The 21,524-nt window shown below is 41.8% G+C and overlaps 1 protein-coding gene across 3 annotated transcripts in view; it reads left to right on the top strand.

The window, feature by feature from the left end:
• The window catches only part of TJP3 (tight junction protein 3), a 432,362-nt gene extending 413,051 nt beyond the window's left edge, over window positions 1-19,311 (top strand). For 2 of the 3 annotated variants that reach the window (XM_040322292.1, XM_040322278.1), the window contains exons 20-21: window positions 13,673-13,725; window positions 19,059-19,311. In XM_040322292.1, the coding sequence (XP_040178226.1) occupies window positions 13,673-13,725; window positions 19,059-19,164 (159 nt within the window). In that variant the 3' untranslated portion in view covers window positions 19,165-19,311. The remainder of the gene's footprint in view (window positions 1-13,672; window positions 13,726-19,058) is intronic. The other variant, XM_040322285.1, reaches the window with a different exon arrangement.
• Window positions 19,312-21,524: the final 2,213 nt, after the last annotated feature.

Genomic DNA, 21,524 nt, shown 5'->3' with positions numbered 1-21,524 from the left:
AGTTTATCAATCTTTTCATCTCAAAGGATAACTTTGAGATGCAGTCCTAGCAACCCTAAAATCGCATATAACTAGAAATAGAGAATATAGTTCTCCCAAGAGGGCCAACATAGGACACTATGATTGATTCAGAGATTTATTTAGTAGAAAAAACACACAACAAATTTAATGAAACAAAAAGGCTGATTATGTACCCTACAGATAGATTAAAAAAGACAACGTTGTCATATTAAAAAAGGGGATCGCAGCTGCGCATACAACATACACTCAAGCACACACTCATGCAAACACTGATCTTGCCGTCAACAGGGGTCTAGGGCCCACTGTGTCAGAAATTAGGCGAGTGCACTTCAAAACATGCCAAAATGTTTTTAATTTGTGTCCATTGTGACCCAAAATTAGTAATGATTCTCGGGTAGGTTTCTTGTGTTTTTTGAGCTTTATTTTGAGTTTTTAGGAGGCATTCACGTTTGTATTTTAATGTTTTAGACTTAGTCTTTTTGAGGGGTTGATGGGAATATCCCCTCTCCCTGAAACGTGTGTACATACTGTCTGCTTCTTTTAGGAAATGTTTATCTTCAGAGCAGTTCCTCTTATTCCTTAGAAACTGCCCGGTTGGTATTCCATCAATAAGAGATTTAGGGTGGTGACTTTGGACCAATAAGAGGGTGCTCGCTCCTGTCTCTTTACGATAAGTTTGCGTCACTATCTTATTGGTGGCCTTAGTTATTTGCATATCTAGAAACGGTAGAGTTCCCCCGGGACATGAATAGGTAAGTTTGATATTTATTTCTATCATTAATATTAAGTTGTGACAAAAGGTCCATAAGTTGTTCTACTGTACCCCTACATATCACAAAGACATCATCTATGTACCTCAGTCACAGGAGACAGTGGCTGAGGTACATAGAGGATTTAAACACCACCTCCTCCTCACATAGCCCTACCTACCTAATTTCTGACACAGTGGGCCCTAGACCCCTGTTGACGGCAAGAAGTGCGTGGAATTTAAATGATGCACTGCTCCATTCAGAATACAAAAGGATACAAACTAAAAACTGTCTCACAAGCTCCAAACCCCTAGCAGGCATGCATGCCTGTGAGCATTGTAACATTTGTAAATATGTACACAAAACTGATGTGTTCGCCAATTCATGCGAGGATGAAGAGTATAAAATTAAACAATTTTTGTGAACTGCTCAACAAGAGTCATTTACATGCTTGCTTGTCCTTGTAAGAAAATCTATGTTGGTAAAACTAAGTGACAACTCTGCATTAGAACTAGCGAACACATCAGCAGTATCAAAAAGAAGGATAATGACCGCCCTATTTCGATACATTTTGCTCAATTCCATGGTGGTGATCCTAAGGGGTTAAAGGTAAAAGGAATGTATGTACTTAACCTACCCCTGAGGAAAGGTGACTTTGACACAATTCTCTTACAGAAAGAGAAAATGTGGATTTATTATTTAAATTCTATGACGCCGCTAGGCCTGAATGTTGAGTGCAATTTACAGCCTTTTCTAGAAAAATAATGTCTATAAAATAAGTGGAAAGTGGTAGTCAATGTGGTTTTCATGTCCAAGATCTTTTTCCCCGTCTGTTGGGCTGAAATAGATAAACCTGTGAACTCAATGACGTCAATGCTGAAAGTTATGTATGGGAGGATGTGTGGATGACATCTAGTGGTCAAATATAGGCATGACATTTTGTACTGTGTGGCTATTTAAGCCCATTTCCCTGACTTTTTACCTTTCATACAATAGAGATGTATCAGCACTGTCTTTGAATTAGGTGACCATATGCCTTTTTCGTTCTCTGAACATCCAATACTAGTGAAACCACCCTCTTTGCTCTATTTTGGTGGAATCTGAACAGATATCAACCTATAATAAAGGGACTTCCTTATTGGACTGAAACCCAAAACCCTATACATGATTCTAGGACGGCCATGTATTAACCACCTTGCTCAACACCACTTACACTCAAATTAGCCACCTGGTCTATCATTTTCAATTCCAACCAGGAGTTGTTTTGGAAATCGGAATAATATCTTTATCCTTTTTGCAAACTAAGGACTGAATCTTTATACATATTCCTGAATTAACTGGAGCGATTTGTTGATCAGAGTGTTTGCATGAGTGTGTGCTTGAGTGTGTGTTGTATGCGCAGCTGTGATCCCCTTTTTTAATATGCCAACGTTGTCTTTTTTACTATGTAGGGTACATGATGTATCCTATGCAATAATAATCACTCTGAACTTGTATAACTATATAGCTATTGCATCTATGTATTCATTGTATGTCCCTATAATTAACTAATATAACAGAGTATGCTAGGCCTAATGATATGAAGACAGACACATTTGCTTATAAGCAAGTTACATTAATTACCTTTAAAAATAGGAACGTTATATACTAACAGATATCTATAAAGCCTATAACAATAATGTTAATAATGAAAGATACTTATCCCCTCCTCTAGGTAAGCCTTGCTGGCTGAGCTCCAGCTGAAAAAGGAGTAGCCCTCTGTGAGCCTCATGGAGTTAGGCCCAAGCCATCAGGCTTCCATGAGGCCTTAAAGAGAGCCATTTGGCTTCAGCATAGGTCTTCAGCAAAAGAGAAAGAGCTCTCTCCAACAGCCCTTTTTACAAAACCATCACCATCAAAACTCCCCCCCCCCCCCCCCCCTTGCCAGTCCCATTTGCTTTGGACCAATCGGCATTCACATGACACACCTCCTTATATTACTGACTCTCCTGCCATACTTGGCCTCTGGGGGCAGTATTACAGTCCATGCACCCTGGGCCGTATTTGTCATCAATCTCTTTGAAGCTTGCCTTACATCTGGTGGGCTAGAGCCAAGCCCTGTTGCTATGCAGATTGTGATGTGTTCAAAAGATTTGAATGTCCTTAAAACTTGGGGTCATCTGGCTGTATGAATTGGTTAGAGAGATTCCAGATATACTCATGTTGCCTTCCAACCGTACATAATCAGTCTTTTGTTTCATTACATTTGTTGTGTGTTTTTTCTTCTAAATACATTTTTGAATCAATTAGTGTCCTATTTTGGCCCTCTTAAGAGAACTATATTCTCGTTCTTGTTATTTGCCATGAATATAACATAACTGCTGAATTATAAATTTTGGAATAATATTCTAACGATTCCCCCTGAATTATGATTAACCACTTCAGCCCGAGTCATTTCGCTGATCAAAGACCAGGCCACTTTTTGCGATTCGGCACTGCGTCGCTTTAACTGACAAATGCGTGGTCGTGCGACGTGGCTACCAAACAAAATTTACGTCCTTTTTTTTTTTTCCCCACAACTGAGCTTTCTTTTGGTGGTATTTGATCACCCATGTGTTTTTAAATTTTTGGCGCTATAAACAAAACTAGAGCGACAATTTTGAAAAAAATTCAATATTTTTTATTTTTTGCTATAATAAATATCCCCCAAAAAATATATACATTTTTTTTCCTCAGTTTAGGCTGATACGTATTCTTCTACATATTTTTGGTTAAAAAAAATTGGAATAAGCGCTTGGTTTGCGCAAAAGTTATAGCGTCTACAAAATAGGGGATAGTTTCATGGCATTTTTATTATTTTATTTTTGTACTAGTAATGGCGGCGATCAGCGTTTTTTTTTTTTTTTTTATCATGACTGCAACATTATGGCAGACACATCGGACACTTTTGACACCATTTTGGGACCATTGTCATTTTTACAGTGATCAGTGCTATAAAAATGCACTGATTACTGTGAAAGGGTTAACCACTAGGTGGCGCTGTAGGGGTTAAGTGTTTTTTACTTTTTGCTATAATAAATATCCCCCAAAAATATATAAAAAAAAAAAAAACGTTTTATTTTTTTCCTCAGTTTAGGCCGATAAGTATTCTTCCTATTTTTGGTAAAAAAAATCGCAATAAGCGTTTATCGACATGTACAGTATGCAGGTATTTTTTTCCGCCGTACATACCGTTATATTGTTGTTTTCCCCCCGACTTCCCGGGTTCTGATTCCCGCGGGACTGGGCGTTCCTATCCCTGGGTTAGATGATTTAATTCTGGTAAGAAACTTCCCATGGCGCATAAGGCGCGTCACCAGTTTTCTGTAAATAGCCGACCTGCGAGTTGGCGCTATACGGCACCTACGCCCGCCGTGTAGAGCTGACTGCGCAGGCGCCATTCCACGAGTGGGTGCAATTTTTTGAAGCGTGACATGTTGGGTATCAATTTACTCTGCGTAACATTATCTTTCACACAATAAAAAAAATTGGGCTAACTTTACTGTTGCCTTATTTTTTAATTAAAAAAATGCGCTTTTAAGACCGCTACGCAAATACGGTGTGACAAAAAGTATTGCAATGACCGCCATTTTATTCTCTCGGATGTTAGAAAAAAAAAAAACAATGTATACTGTTTGGGGGTTCTAAGTAATTTTCTAGCAAAAAAATGTTTTTAACCTGTAAACACCGAGTCTGAAAAACAGGCTCGGGGCTTAAGTGGTTAAGTTCTATTAGGCTAAAAAAAAACCTTGTTGAATAATATAAAACAGTCATAAATATGAAGTATAAATCTTTTGTCCAATATTCTTCCCGAGAGGATCTCTTCTTTAACTCTGAATTTCCTGATATACTCTTTATAGGAACATGTTATCCTTCATATTTGGTTTTAGATGCCATTTCTGTAAAAGAGATGCAGTATCATTACTTGGGCAAAAAAATATTTTTATATATTCTTGTACCTTTCTTTTTCCACCAACATTTTGGGACAATAGCTTTGTGAATCTGTTACACGATATGTGAAATAATACTATCTTATATTTTCCTTCAAAGAGAACTTCTGTATGACCATGTACTGTCCTTATCCTGTCTTCAGATAACCTAAACTAGAATACATACAGTATCTCACAAAAGTGAGTACACCCCTTACATTTTTGTAAATATTTTATTATATATTTTCATGTGACAACAGTGAAGAAATGACACTTTGCTACAATGTAAAGTAGTGAGTGTACAGCTTGTATAACAGTGTGAATTTGCTGTCCCCTCAAAAAAAAAAAAAAAAAAAATCATTAATGTTTAAACCAGTGGCAAAAAAAGTACGGGATTTTCCCCGTAGTGGATTTTCCCCAGGAGAGCCATTGTGCCGCAGTATATCTGCGTGACACAGTTGGCAAGTGGTTAATGCAAACATTTATGAAATGCCTTATGAGTTGTTGGAATTGCAGTGATATCTCAAACTGTTTCTTGCAGGACGCAAATTTTGTTTGCGTATAGCGTTGCACAACCATGAAATTGTCGGTTAAAGCGACGCAGTGCCAAATTGTTAAAAGTGCCTTGCTCAGGAAGGGGGTAAAATCTTCCGGGGCTGTTTTGTTCTATGGCCATATTGGTAATGGAACCAACATTACTGTATACAGACGGATCAATAAGCACTGATCTGGGCCTAGATGAATCTTTCCAAATACTTTTACTGTCTTATCCAAATCAATCACCTACTTTTGTTTACATCAATGCCGAGTATATTCTCTGTACGGTGACAGAACCAAGTGTCAATATTCGTTTTTGCTAGTCCCGGTACTTCAAATGTTAAAATAGACACCTGTCTAGCAGTGTAATTACCCGTATTATTATTATTATTTTTTTCTCAAAAAGGATATTTATTGAAGCATATGGTAAAAGAAATACAGGATTACACACATTTTTTCATTTCCTCTTTTTTTCTCTCATAACACAGTACAGAGAAAAAAAGTAACCAAAATACAAAAAACTAAAGAACAAATTAAAACATTAGCGTGCTACAAATTCTCAATGAAGGACCACAATCCACTGTAATACCCCAAGCGTAGAATAACATTAATCTCTCATCCTCCCCCCACCTACACCACTGCATACAATGAACCAATCCTGAGCGTACTCGTCCACCCCCATCTGTGGAGAAATATTAATCATTTCCTATACCTTCACCCCCCCCCCCCTCTCTAAAGAAGCAGCCTGTCCATTACCCGTATTATTAAAACTCAGTATATTACACATAGTAGAATTAGGTTTCACAGGTATGTTTTCTCTGGTAAGGCTAATCTCAGATCCACTGTCAATGAGACAATTCATATTTTTATCATTCAGCAAACCTTGTATATAGTATGGTCTACCAATGGTAGAGGATTTGAATCTCAATGTGATTCTATTTTTGGCATTGGCAAGAAACCCTCTCTGTCAGTGACAGCTGTTTTCACCTTGTAGTCTGAACTGCTATTAGCAGTCAAATTACTGATCTGTTTGACTTCGGTGGCATAAGGCAATTCAGTCAAACTTTTATCTTGACATAAAAAAGCAGGGAAAAAGTATTGAATGCGATAACTGAAATGGATTTAATACTTTTGTACAAAATTATTTGTTGGTAATGGCAGCTGAGAAGTAGTGGTGCAATGGATCACAGTTGATCCGTGATCCGAACGGGTCACCCCCTTCGGATCGGCACACACTGTGATCCGCGGATTGCCGCGGCTCCGGAGCTAGGCCGAAGCCGCAGCCTTTCCTAATGCTATGGCCGCGGCTCCGGAGCTAGGCCGAAGCCACGGCCATAACATTAGGAAAGGCTGCAGCTTCGGCCTAGCTCCGGAGCCGCGCCATAACATTAGGAAAGGCCGCGGCCATCTTGGTACACCCGGCGGCTGTGTTTACACACACAGAGGAGGAGCCAGCACTCGTGGGACACACTGCTGGGTCTGTCTGTACTACCCGGGGGGGGGGATCTGTCTGCCTGTACTACCTGGGGGGGGATCTGTATGTCTGTACTACCTGGGGGGGATCTGTCTGCCTGTACTACCTGGGGGGGGGGCTCTGTCTGTCTGTACTACCTGGGGGGGATATGTCTGCCTGTACTACCTGGGGGGGGGTTCTGTCTGCCTGTACTACCTGGGGGGGGGGATCTGTCCCGATGCGGGTGTCTGCACCGAGGGAGTTCTTTACTGGGGGGGGGCTATAGTTGGTGGGAGGGGGGTGACACCATTTTTTTCTGCACCGGGTGACACCAACCCTAGTGACGCCACTGCAGTGGGGGGGGAGATGTGGATATTACAGTGGGGGGGGAGATGTGGATATTACAGTGGGTGGGAGAGATGTGGATATTACAGTGGGGGGGAGAGATGTGGATATTACAGAGGGGGGGGAGGAGATGTGGAGGGAGAATTTTTTTTGCCGATCCGAAAAATGATCCGATCCGTGACTCCTGATCCGAGGATCGATTCGAACCGTGAGTTTTTTGATCCGTTGCACCCCTACTGAGAAGTGACCTCAAAGAAAGCAAGCATGAAAGAGGACCTGGTTAATGGAGAGTGTGATGAGGCTCAAGCATTATGGGTGGAACTGCATACAGATGTGCGTAGTTCAAAGTTAATCATTGGTGTTTGTTATAGACCACCCAATGTTAATGAGGAGGTGGAGACTCGGCTCCTTGCACGGATGGAAAGGGCTGGGACGGTGATAATAATGGGGGATTTTAACTATCCAGAAATTGACTGGAATAATGGCATTGCTGGGACAGTTAAAGGACAAACATTTAAAAACTTATTGCAGGACAATTTTATGGTCCAGTTTATTGAGGCCCCAACTAGGAATGATGCTCTGTTGGACCTGGTAATCTCAAACACTGCAGAGCTTATTACTAATGTTCAGATAAAGAAACACCTGGGTAGCAGTGATCATAACATGATTTCATTTAATGTTAACTATAAGCAAGAAATACATACAGGAAAGATAAAAACACTCAATTTCAAGAGCGCAAATTTTCCAAGGATGAGGGCTGCTCTCCAGGACTTAGACTGGGAGGGAATATTGACACCGATGAACACGGAACAGAAATGGGAATTCTTCAAAAAGACTGTTTGGAACCTCACTGCAAAGTATATTCCCATGGGCAATAAGTTTAACCACTACAGATCCGCGCTATCGTCAAAAGACGTCTGCAGCGCAGACCTGAAGTGCCGGGAGGATGTCTTTGGACGTCCTATTGTTTACATTACCCGCGCGCGCCGCTGGGGGGCGCGCAGCCGGTAAACACTGTGCCGTCGCATCGCTGGGAAGCCGATGCGTGTGCCTGGCGGCCGCGATGTCCGCCGGGTACACGGGATCGGCGGTGACAGCAGGGACGTGGAGCTCTGTGTGTAAACACAGAGCTCCACGTGCTGTCAGGGAGAGAGGAGACCGATCTGTGTCCCTTGTACATAGGGACACAGCATCGGTCACCTCCCCCAGTCACCCCCCTCCCCCCACACAGTAAGAACACACCCAGGGAATACATTTAACCCCTTCCTCACCCCCTAGTGTTAACCCCTTCCCTGCCAGTCACATTTATACAGTAATTAGTGCATTTTTATAGCACTGATCGCTGTATAAATGTGAATGGTCCCAAAATTGTGTCAAAAGTGTCCGATATGTCCGCCGCAATATCGCAGGCCTGACAAAAAAAAAATCACAATTCGCCGCCATTACTAGTAAAAAATCTTAAATCTATCCCCTATTTTGTAGGCGCTATAACTTTTGCGCAAACCAATCAATAAACGCTTATTGCGATTTTTTTTTTTAACAAAAATATGTAGAAGTATACGTATCAGCCTAAACTGAGGGAAAAAATCTTTTTTTTTTTTTTTTAAATGGTATATTATTATAACAAAAAGTAAAAAATATTGTTTTTTTTTCAAAATTTTCTGTCTTTTTCTGTTTATAGCGCAAAAAAAAAAAAATCGCAGAGATGATCAAATACCACCAAAAGAAAGCTCTATTTGTGGGGAAAAAAACAGTGTTGCATGACCGCGTAATTGTCATTCAAATTGCGTCAGCGCTGAAAGCTGAAAATTGGTCTGGGCACGAAGGGGGTTTAAGTGCCCAGTAATGAAGTGGTTAAAAGGCTAAAAATAAAACCTATGTGGCTTACGGTCAAAGTTAAAAAAAGCTATAAACCATAAGAAGATGGCTTTTAAAAAAATATAAAAATGAAGGAACACTAGTGTCGTTTAAATGTTACAAAGAATATAACAGGATATGTAAAAAGGAAATCAAGGATGCAAAAATTCAAAATGAACGACACCTTGCAAAAGATAGTAGGACAAACCCCAAAAAAATCTTCAAAAATTATAATGGTAAAAAGGTGAAGTCTGAGCATGTAGGCCCTTTACAAAATAATCTAGAGTGGGTGACTGAGGACAAAGGTCTACAGGATTGGAAATATCAGTTTGTAAATGGATAGAAAACTGGCTGAAATTCAGAGAGTCGTGGTTAATGATTCATACTCAGAATGGTCCAAGGTTATCAGTAGTGTACCCCAGTGTTTAGTGTTGGGACCCTTACTTTTTATATATATGTATAAATGGGTCTGAGATCAAAAGTAACATGTCTGTCTTTGCAGATGACACTAAGCTATGCAGTGGAATAACGTCCTTACAGGATGTCTCCAATTTACAAGCCGACCTCAATGCTCTGTCTAATTGGGCAACTATGTGGCAGATGAGGCTTAATGTTGATAAATGTAAAGTTATGCACTTAGGGGCTAAGAATATGCATGCATCAGACATACTAGGGGGAGTACAACTGGGGGGATCTGTAGTGGAGAAGGATCTGGGGGTTTTGATTGATCATAAGCTCAATAATGGCATACAATGCCAAGCTGCGGTTTCCAAAGCGAGCAATGTCCTTTCTTGTATTAAGAGAGGTATGGACTCCAGAGACAGAGATATAATTTTGCCCTTGTACAAATCATTAGTAAGACCTCATCTGGAATATGCAGTTCAGTTTTGGGCACCAGTTCTCAAAAAGGATATCGGAGAACTGGAGAAAGTGCAGAGAAGGGAAACCAAACTGATAAGAGGCATGGAGGAGCTCAGCTATGAGGAAAGATTAGAGGAACTGAATTTATTCACTCTTGAGAAGAGGAAAATAAGGGGGGATATGATCAACATGTACAAATATATAAGGGGTCCATATAGTGAACTTGGTGTTGAGTTATTCATTTTACAGTCAACACTGAGGACAAGGGGGCATTCTTTACGTCTAGAGGAAAATAGATTTAATCTCCAAATACGGAAAGGTTTCTTCACAGTAAGAGCTGTGAAAATGTGGAACAGACTCCCTCCAGACGTGGTTCTGGCCAGCTCAGTAGATTGCTTTAAGAAAGGTCTGGATTCTTTCCTAAATGTACATAATATAACTGAGTACTAAGATTTGTAGGTAAAATTTGATCCAAGGTAAATCCGATTGCCTCTCGGGGGATCAGGAAGGAATTTTTTTCCCCTGCTGTAGCAAATTGGATCAGGCTCTGCTGTTTTTTTTTTTCCTTCCTCTGGATCAACTGTGGGTATGAAGTTGGGTGTATGGGATTGTACTGTTTTTTTTATTTTGTTTGTTTATTTTTTTGTGGTTGAACTGGATGGACTTGTCTTTTTTCAACCTGACTAACTATGTAACAGCTTCAAGATCCCTACTGTATGGAGAAACTAGTCGCATTCATTGCTCAGGTGTGATTTTGGCCCATTCTACCACACAAACCCTTTAAATCTTGAAGTTTCTGTAGGCCTCGTCTATGAACACTGATCTTTGATTCTTTCCATAGTTATTCTATTGGATTCAAGACAGGTGATTGGGCCATTCTAGCAGCTTGGATTTATTTCTTTGAGAGTTTCCTTGGCTTTGTGTTTGGGATCATTGTCTTGCTGAAATGTACACCCTCATTTCATCTTCATCCTCCTGGTAGATGGCAGCAAATTTTTATCAAGAATGTCTTGGTACATTTATCCATTTATCCTTTCTTTAATGATATGAAGTTTGCCAGCAACGTATGCTGAAAGCCCCACACCATGATGTTTCCACCTTCTAACTTCACTGTTGGTATGTTGTTTGTGGGGTGATGTGCAGTACAATTTGACCTACAAACATGGTGTGTATTATGGCGTCCAAAGAGTTCAATTTTGGGTCTCATCGTACCAAACTACTGTATATTCTCCCAGTATTTGGCAGGCTTGCCTAAATGTTGTGCAGCAAACTTTAAAGGAGCTTGAACTTGCTTTTTCTTCAGCAATGGAGTCTTGTGTGGTGAATGTGCAAACAGGCCATGGCGGTTGAGTTTATTACTTTTTTTTTCTTTGAAACAATTGTACCTGCTAATTCCTTGCGTGGAGCACCTTCTTGTGGCCATTTAGAAATATATTTACATAGAAAAATGGTGACGTGTTCAATACTTAAAGTGTAAGTTCACCGTTACAGAAAAATCTGTAAGGTGAACTTACACAGGACCCCCCTCCTTACATGGGTGGTGCCGACCAATCAGAAGCCACATAGCTTTCAGCTTAGAAGAAGACGCTAGATGCCAAAGGGATTTCTAAGCCCCGGACTCCTGACATGGATATCCTGGTGCTCAGAACAGGAGATTGTCACGGTCCAGGTCAGCGGGATCGGGGGTGGGGGGATGAGGAGGGGGTCCTGTACAAGTTACTTGAACTTGCCCTTTAATAAAAAAAAATTGTGTGAAACCCTTATTCATGTTCATACATTCAAATGTTGCACAGTAGCACATTACATTGAAAAACAAATATATATAGGTGCAAACATAAATGCAACTTAAAGCGGAGGTCCGCCTAAAATTTTTTAAAAGCCAGCAGCTACAAATACTGCAGCTGCTGACTTTTAATAAATGGACACTTATCTGTCCAGGGTGCTCGCAATGTCGGCAGCTGAAGCCGATCAATCGCTAGGCTCTCGGCTGCCCCCGCCGCCATCCTCAGTCAGGCTTTGTGGCTTCATTTCCCGGTTCCCTACTGCGCATGCGTAGACCCCGCGGGGGTCTATGCCCGGAAGTGGGTGCAAATACCTGTATTATACAGATATCTGCACCCCCTCCCCCCTGAAAGGTGCCAATTGTGACACCAGAGGGGGGGAGGGTTCTGAAAAGCAGAGGTTCCATTTTTGTGTGGACCTCTACTTTAACAAAAACAAATTGTTGTGACCATTATAAAGTCCAGATTGAGGTGTTATCAATTTTCCACTTTGCACAGTACAAATAATGACACCCTTTGTGTGAGATGATGTGAATAAACAATACACCTCGATTCCACCACCGTTGTGACACAAGTGAACCCTTCTCCCTCTGAAAACTAATTTACCAAATCATAATGCCTCCCATTCATGGGTAGGCTCAAGTGTTTTGATAATGGTTGGATCTCAGAAATATTAGGTTACACTTTCCACATTAGGGTGACTGCACTCTGGTCACATCTGATATTACTGAATCAGCAGGTGAGGAGGAAAAGGAGGGCCGATCCACTGCAAACACTCATCCCAGTCCTCCTAAGAAAACCTAAACTTGACTTGCTAACAGCATCCTACAATTCTTTATTCAGCCGACTGTTCCTTAAAGCCTCTTTCCCATGCCGCTCTCTCTCCCCCCTCCGCTATGTATAGTGGCTTTTTTTTTCTTTAGAAAAAGGGTTTAGATCCGTGTCCTATACATGTCATTTGCCTAGGCGAATGACATGTACTGTGCCCACTGAGCCCACATATCTCAGGAGGCTTTACTGTGTAATTCAGAGAAGGAGTAAGGGGGAACCAGCGGCGTGTCATTAAGAGGCCTGCCTGCTAAACCCTGATAATCCAGTGAGCCACTCAAAGACCTCAGAGAAAACATGGTGGCGCGGGACCAAGCAGTGGAAGGGCATGAGAGGGCCTCAGCAGGGCAATGCTGGATCCACTGTATGGATAAGTGTCTGAAGTGCAGCACCCACCTCCGGTAAGCAGGGAAAAAATGAGTGGCCTAATATGGGAGGTACTCGGCAGGAGGGAGGAGCCAGGGACACCGGCGTGGAACCCCAGAAAAGGAGGATCAGGTCTGCTGCAAGCAAAACCTTTACACAGAGTAAGTAAGTATAATATGTTGATAAAAAAAATTAAGGTTTAGAATTACTTTAAGACCCCTTTCACAATGAGGTGCTTTGCAGGCACTAGAATGCAAAAAATATCGCCTGCAAAGCACCCTGAAAAAGCTGCTGTTTTCTCTCCAGTGTGAAAGCCCTTGGGCTTTCACACTGGGGCGGTGCGCTGGCAGGACATTAAAAAAAAATTCTGCTAGCTGCATCTTTGAGGCGCTGTAGGAGCGGTGATTCCTAAAGCGCCCCTGCCCATTGAATTCAATGGGCAGTGCTGGCAAAGCATCACTGCAGCGGCGCTTTGAGGGGTGGTTTTAACCCTTTTTTGGCCACTAGTGGGGGTTAAAAGCACCCCACTAGTGGCCGAATAGCACCACGAAAAAAATGGCGGCGCTGTACCGCCACCGCCCCAGTGTGAAAGGGCTGTGAGGCAGAGAAAAATCTATTTCAGTTGTCATGTCAACAATTTGATAAAACTTCCCTGATTAATATGCTAAAGTTTGGATAGCACATAAATGTAAGAAGGGGTATACTGATGCAGCCTGATGACAGACATTGTTCTCATTTGTTCTGGGCAAATAAGAGAAAAATATTTAAATTCACAGTCCTCTCTCAATTTTCTTAAACTCTGACAGGAAAATAATTTTTACATTTTGGATTAGAAAAACTGTAATACATTCTGTTTTACCTAACTATCTTGTATGTATGTTGTCTGTCTGTTACAAATAAAGCATATAATGTGTTTTTCTATTTTAGGAAACTGAGATGAAGCCTCCCGATAATCAGCTGATACACGAGACTACAAATAGGTACAGTCAGAAGAGCAAATTATCCTCTAACCCAATCGCCTATTACTGACATTTTACCCAATTATTACCCTTCTTTGGTCATAATTGGGCACACTATATATGCTTTTGAAAAGCTCCAACAACAATTGAACACCAATCCTGGGTGGCCTCGATGACGCGTTTCATGCTTCTAGCACTTTGTCACAGTCAAGGTCATGTGCTGGGACCTGTAGTGCCTCTAGAGATGCTAGCTGTCCCAGCCCAATACAATCCAGGGCAACCTCGCTCCAGTGGCTGTCTCGCTCCAGTGGCTGTCTGGCTGTCTCGCTCCAGTGGCTGTCTGGCTGTCTCGCTCCAGTGGCTGTCTGGCTGTCTCGCTCCAGTGTCTCTCTGGCTGTCTCGCTCCAGTGTTCACTCGCTGTCTCGCTGCAGTGGGTGTCTCGCTGCATATATACTACAAACACAGCCACAGCCACTGCAGGGAGGTTGCCCTGGATTGTATTGGGCTGTACAGGGAAAGCTAGCATCTCTAGAGGCACTACAATAACCTAACACCCCAGGTTGGTTTAGGTTGTACAGGGACCGCTGGCAGTTCTGGAGACACTACAAGTCCCAGCATGGTATGATAATCACCACTGGTTGCCCGGCCTTGTATAGGACAGTCCAAGGACAGCTGGCATCTTTAGAGTTCCAGCATTGCAGGATCTATCACCACAGGTTGCTCTGGATAAGCACTGCAAGTACCAGCAATGTAGAACCTAACACCACAGGTTGCTTTGGGTTGTACAGGGACAGCTGGCAGTTCTGGAGACACTAGGTAACAAGGGAAGTATTAGTCCTGGAACGCATAGCCCAGTGTTTGTATTGTCTGTAATGTCACTTCCGTGACATTATCTGACGCTTTCACTGGTAGATGAGGGTCACTGTTGCTCAGTGGGGGGGGGGATGAGGGTCACTGTTGCTCAGTGGGGGGGGGATGAGGGTCACTGGCGCTCAGTGGGGGGTGACGGTCACTGGTGCTAAATGGGGGTTGGGGAGGTAAGGGTCACTGGTGCTCAGTGGGGGAGATCAGGGGCACTGCCAGTCGGGGGGGGGGGTGTAGGGAGGCACTGGTGCTCAATACCTGGCTGCTTGATACTCTCTGGAATCCTCTAGAAGGGTCATCCCTCTCTCACTTGCTGACAATCTTTTTCCAGACAGATGCAGTGACTATCGCTGCTGCCAGGGACCAGCCAGGCCCAGGCTGCTCTACAGTGATGCTGGGGATGCCAATGCAGTGACAGCTCAGACATCACTGCTGCCACTTGTAAACAAATCTGAAAGCAAAAGAAGACTTCCTCTAATGGCTTATCTGTCAGGATCTGACTAATGGCTCATCTAATACAGAGCCCAGCAGAGAAAGCCAGTGATGAAAGTCTTCCTTTGCAGCTGCTTTTTGTTTGCTTGGCTGAGCTGTCACTCCACTGTCTCTCCATATGTGCCGGCCACAGGAGTTGTGATAACGCTGTCACTACTCCTGCCAGTGGTGGCGTCCCTCTCAATGCGATACCCAGGGCACATGCTCCCCCTGTCCCCCCTAGTTTTGGCCCAGATCTGCTGTATCCTAGACCTTAAGGTTTTAAGTGCGTTCATCCATGTTTACAAATTTTGGGATGGAGTGGACTTCTTGCCCTCAGAGAACACAACACTACTACCATGGGGCCCTCTCATCACCAGTCTGTGGCCCTCCCTTCCAATTCATGTATGGGCAGTCTGGTTGTACAGAAGTCGATCGGTAGAAAATTTCCACCACTGTATTCTGAAGGCGAAGTCTCCCCACTGTAAGACTACAATACCTCAGTGGGAGTGGTTTCCCCCATCCACAATCTGTTGGTTGAACTAAAAAAAAAAGAAATTGTGCATGGGCTGCCTTACACACGGAAGGAACGCTGTTTGTCTGCCACTCCTCTCTCCTTTTCTGTCCACAGAAAAAGAGGGAGAGAAGGGCAGACAAACAACATAGAAATATAGCCAGGGTTATGCTATCCAGAAAGTGCAAATATAACCATACTTAACCACTTAAGCCCCGGACCAAAATGCTGCCTAAAGGGGTTTTTACAGTTCGGGACTGCGTCGCTTTAACAGACAATTGCGCGGTCGTGCGACGTGGCTCCCAAACAAAATTGGCGTCTTTTTTTCCCCACAAATAGAGCTTTCTTTTGGTGGTATTTGATCACCTCTGCGGTTTTTATTTTTTGCGCTATAAACAAAAATAGAGCGACAATTTTGAAAACAATGCAATATTTTTTACTTTTTGCAGTAATAAATATCCCCCAAAAACATATATAAAATTTTATTTTGCCTCAGTTTAGGCCGATACGTATTCTTCTACCTATTTTTGGTAAAAAAATCGCAATAATCGTTTATCTTCAGCTCCGGGGAGCGATCGCGACGGAGCGGCTATAAACAAATAGCCGCGCCGTCGTCCCAGATCGCTCCCCGAGCGGACCCGACCTCCGCATGTACCGGGGGGGTCCCGATCGGACCCCCCACCCACGTCTAGCAGAGGACGTACAGGTACGTGATTGTGCCTGTCCGTTCCATTCTGCCGACGTAAATGTACATGAGGAGGTCGGGAAGTGGTTAAAGCTATATACTGGGATAAGCAAATACAGTAAAACCTTGGATTGCAAGCATACTTGGTTACAGAAACATGCTTGTAATCCAAAGCACTCTTATATCAAAGCAAATAAGAAATAAGGGAAACTCAAATGATTCGTTCCACAATCATTTATTCATAGGTCCTTCACCTTATAGTCCATATAAAAAGCAATGTGAAATAGCAATGTGATCAGGTTGTGTAACCATAACATGTTCATCCACAAGGGGATTAGAAGCAAAATCCAGCAGGAGCTAGAGTATAAAAGAGAAGAGAGGCTTCTCCAAGCGTAGCAATTTGGTTACATTTAATAAAGGTACAACATTTCGCAACTCACATGGTTGATAAAAAGAGGCACTTCTAAGTATGCAGGCATCCGGGGTAAAGCTCTCCACATAGACCATCCCCCCCCCCCCCGCACTGCTGGCTCTCACCGCTGTCAGTCTGCAATCATGACCGGAAAAACTACCCTGCAGTAGAGCGATCTGAAAGCAAAGCTTGATGCACTCGTGGAGTGCAGTGTGGAAGAGATGATGTGTCGATGGCCGTGAGGAGGATGGTCTATGTGGACAGCTTCACCCCGGATACCTGCATACTTAGAAGTGCCTCTTTTAATCATCAACCATATGAGTTGCTAAATTTTGTACCTTCATTAAATGTAACCATATTGCTACACTTAGAGTCAGCTCTCTTCTCTTTTATACTCAGTTGTGATAAGACGCTACTCTTATATCAAGACATTGCTTGTATATCAAGTCCACATTTATTAAAAAATGTTGCTTGTCTTGCAAAATGCTCTCAAACCAAGGTTTTACTGTATTGTCTAAATACAAGAGTTGGATTTTCTTGAGTCCTTATTTCTTCCAGATGTTTAGTAATCCAGTTTGAAACTTTGCCTCTGTGCCAGAGGGACAGCATGTACACAAATGCTAGAAGTCTGGTTAATAAAATCATCAACATTGCTGGCTAGCAGACCAGTAGCATGCATTAAAAAGGGTATTTGCTCATGTCATAAAATTATAATTCTACCACTTTACTGAACTCTGGTTCAGCCACATCTTGAGTATGCCCTCCAGTTTTGGTCACTGGTCCTCAGGAAGGATGATCTACCATAACGCTCAATCTGTCTCCACCATTGATTCCCTCTGTTGTTCTTTTTACATTTATCAACATTAAACCTCAGTTGCCAATTTAAGCAGTTCATTGAGGTTGGCTTGGAAGTTGGAGACATCTTGTAAGGACATTAGTCCACTGCATTGCTTGGTGTCATCTGCCAACACTGAAATGGTAAAACAATGTGTGGGAAACGGTCTCAATGCTTTTCCAAAATCCAAGTATACTATATTCACAGCAACTCTTTTTTGTTTCCTTAGTCCTTCATTTTTGTTAACCTCCTCCATAAAAAGAAATCAGAATTGTTTGACAACTTCTTTCATGAAACCATGCTGACTATTGCTTAAAATATATTTTTTAAGCAAAAACTTGTGTGTGATCTTTTATTGAACTCTCCAGTATCTTCCAAACTATATAAATTAAACTAACACGTCTAAGTCCCATAGACACACAAATGCAACTCAGGAGTGAGCATACACAAGTACTCTGAGAACAATCGGCTTGCTTATGGGGTCACTTGGCAGAGGGGGAAGGGCCAGAAGCGTTGGCGGGGGACCCGAGAAGAAAAGCATTGGGGCTGCTCTGTGCAAAATCATTGCACAGAGCAAGTGCGTATGATGTGTTTATTATTTTAGGAAAAAAAGAACCAAACCTTTAGAAACACTTTTTTAAACCCCCAAATATTTTATATTTTAAGCAGAGGCCCTAAGAATAAAATAGCAGGTAATTTTTTTTATGTTACATGGTATTTGCACAGAGGTTTTTCAACAGCAATTTCTTTGGAAAAATACAATTTAATGAATTTTAGTGCACACACAAACAATATAATACCTTGTTTTTTGATAAAAGATAATGTTACACCAAGTAAATAGATACCATACACGTCACGCTTCAAAATTGTGTACACCTGTGGAAGAGCACCAAACGGTTTCTAAAAATCTCCATAAGCGACGCTTTAAAAGCTGACGTTTGCAGAGATACCTCGCGTGTGGTGCGATCACCATTTACATATGCATGCAGGACTTGCACATGCGTTCACATTTGCGTGAGCTCAAGGGGACAGGGTGCGCTTTTTTTGCACAGTCACATATTATTTTTTTATCAACTGTAATACTATCATAAGGGATGAACAACATCCCTTGTGATTGCAAAAGACATAATGGGTCCCCTTTATGGAGAGATCTGGGGTATTAGACCCCAGACGTCTCCCCTGGTTTTTAAAGCATCAGATCAAACAGAGATCGGTATGATCAGTTGCTTGTACAAGCCAGTACCAGCTTGTAAACATTAAACTGAAACCAGAAGTGATAAAATTCTCATCCCTTCCAGCTTCTGATCTCACAGCAGGTGCAGGCATCATCTCTGTATAACCACTGAAACCCTGACATTCCCCCAGTGATAAGTGGTTAAACAAGAACTTCATTAAAATATGAGACTGAAAAGCTGATTAATTTATTTTTGTTATGGAACAAAGGGATTTGAAACACAACCCCACATAAATATGTCTTAATATAAAAATTAGGAAATCTGATAAAAGTTTGCTTTACCGCAGTATACTTTTGTTAAGGATAATTAGCCACTGTGACTTTTTGTTGCTCCACAGCAGAGAGTATGAGCATGATGCTTTACGCAAAAAGTTTACCCGTGCAAGAAGTACAAGCTCCGAGGAGGAAGAGTATGGATGGGGTGGTCCAGCTACTGATCTGTAAACGGCCGAATAATCACTGAGATGGCATTTCAGCACACATTGTACACCATCCTTCCTCATTTTATGTTCTGTATGTGCTATGATGAACAAATTTTCTATGCATATATTATTTTTGTTTGTACTTTGTAATAAATTAGCTTTAGCCACCTTTGTGCATCTAGTTATTTACTACAGTTGGCAAAGTAAGTATTTAGTAAAAAAAAAGGCATTTAAACATTTGCTCATAAACTATATATATCCTGTATATATTCAGAGGGGTTAGGGTCCAGGAAAGTATACAAATACATTTACAATTGCACGATTCCACCAAAAACACAAAATTACAATATTCAGATCTTGCCCATATATTTACAGGAACAGAACATGCATTGTAAAATCCAGCATTTATGAACAAAGTTATGCTTTAAATATATACACTGTAACTCTCTCATGACTAAACTCAACAACAATAACATAACATAGGAAAGGGGAGTAGGAAAAGCAAAAAGGACTGGAAACTGGTGGAAGGTGTACAAAAGACATGCGAGGGGGAACATTAGGATCTTTGATAGTGATACAATAAGCTCAATCCTAAGCTTCATTTGGTCAACAAAAGAAATCAGCTTTGTCAATTTCCAATGTATGCAATAACAAATTAGTGGCTCCCTCTAGAGGACATAACATGCACCCAGGTTGACCATATGTTATAGAATTTATAATATCTGTCCTGGCAAGCGTACTAATTGCTCAGCTTCCAAGAGAGAATTTACTATTTTAATCCAGTTCTCAGTTGTGGGCATCTAAGTTTAGTTCCAAAATATGAGTATTAGACTTTTGGCAGCATTAAGCGGGGAAATACAGAAATTGAGGCAGTGTGCAGTAAATATTGCACTGGGTCATCATTACTCTGTACAGTGGTGATATCTTCTACAACTTTTTCTGTCCAAATAGTTTAATCTTGGGACACTCCTACCATATATGGAGATGTAAACCGTGTAGGCCATATGCTCTCCAACACCTTTCAGAATCCAAGGGATATGCTAGAGCTAGTGTTTTAGGAACACAAGATATGCATTTTAGAGTAGATACTGGAGTGTGTATCAGCTTTAGAATGGTGTTTCTCTGAGATTCAGACAATGGACACTCTGTTGCGTTCTTTCACTCCCTACGAAACTTTAGGGGATCCACGTTGACTCAAGATTCTTTGGGAGCAATAGTCCCTCGTTAACTGATAATTAAAGCCATAGGGATTCAAGCACAGTAAATGAATTTGCAGGTTTTATTTCCTTCAGGTTAACAGCAACAAAGTGTTGTAGCTGTTTGCATCTCCAGGCATCCATGGTGAATGTCCCAAACATTTCCCTGAATTGTTCTAGTGTGCACAACGTTCCTGCTTTAAGAACTTTGAGACAAGTTTTTTTTTTTGTTTTTTTTGTGTTGTCCCATATTTTCAAGGTATACTCCACTGTAAGGAGATGGTGTCCAAGAGACTTTATAAGATTGAAGGGCCCATGACAATGGATGAGCGTGCTGACTAGAGTGATTCTGATGGGTGTGTCTGAGCAGAAACAGGGTGACTCCATCTCTGATCATAACAACCCAAGGCTCCCATTTTACCACTGATAGGAATCCTTATTCTGCGCTATTCCAGAGAACACCACATATCCGGATTATACTATTATTGCTTGTGGGTGGGAAGCTATCTGCAGGTGTGCACTACGAATCCCGACCATGCTGATCAGGCATAGCAGAGACAAGAGCGCACATCCGCCTATAACCAATAATGTCCTTGCAGAGTGAACATATCCCCCCCCCCCCGAGACGATCGTCTGTGCCAATGCACAGGGGCCCTTCGTTGGTGGACATATCCCCACTCTGCAAACATCTTTCTCCAACCTTAAGACATTTTCCACTACCAGACGGGACTCAACCAGCATCAGTCTGCCCCAGTCAGCTCTTTAGAGCGGGTTGCGGGAGAACCAACACTGGGTGACACTATGGCATTACATATTAAATACATCTTCATAAAATTTCCACAACAATAGCACAGCAGGGGAGACTGATGTACTAACATTACATGGTTAGTACAGTAGCTCCTCCGGAGCTGTCAGGCTTTTTTTCCGTTCAACCCTGCTCGGTTGAATGAAAAAAAAAAAGTGTGTACTAGGCTTTAGATTTTTCAGGAGTTGCCCAACTGAGTATTTTTGTGAAGGCCACAGTCCTATTGTAGTTTTTCAAATTGGGTAAACTCACGCTGCCCTCTAATTTAATTTAACCCGTGTGAGAAAATGGTGGGCCAGTTTAGGTTTTGTGGTGTTCAAGGTAATCTGTTTTATGCAAGTAAAGAAAACTTTCAGAAGCGTAATACGTACCATCTGCAGG

Source organism: Rana temporaria, chromosome 1, assembly GCF_905171775.1.
Source record: "Rana temporaria chromosome 1, aRanTem1.1, whole genome shotgun sequence".
Taxonomy (NCBI): Eukaryota; Metazoa; Chordata; class Amphibia; order Anura; family Ranidae; genus Rana; species Rana temporaria.
Note: the sequence above shows the minus strand (reverse complement) of the source record. Positions and strands in the feature narration are given on the sequence as shown.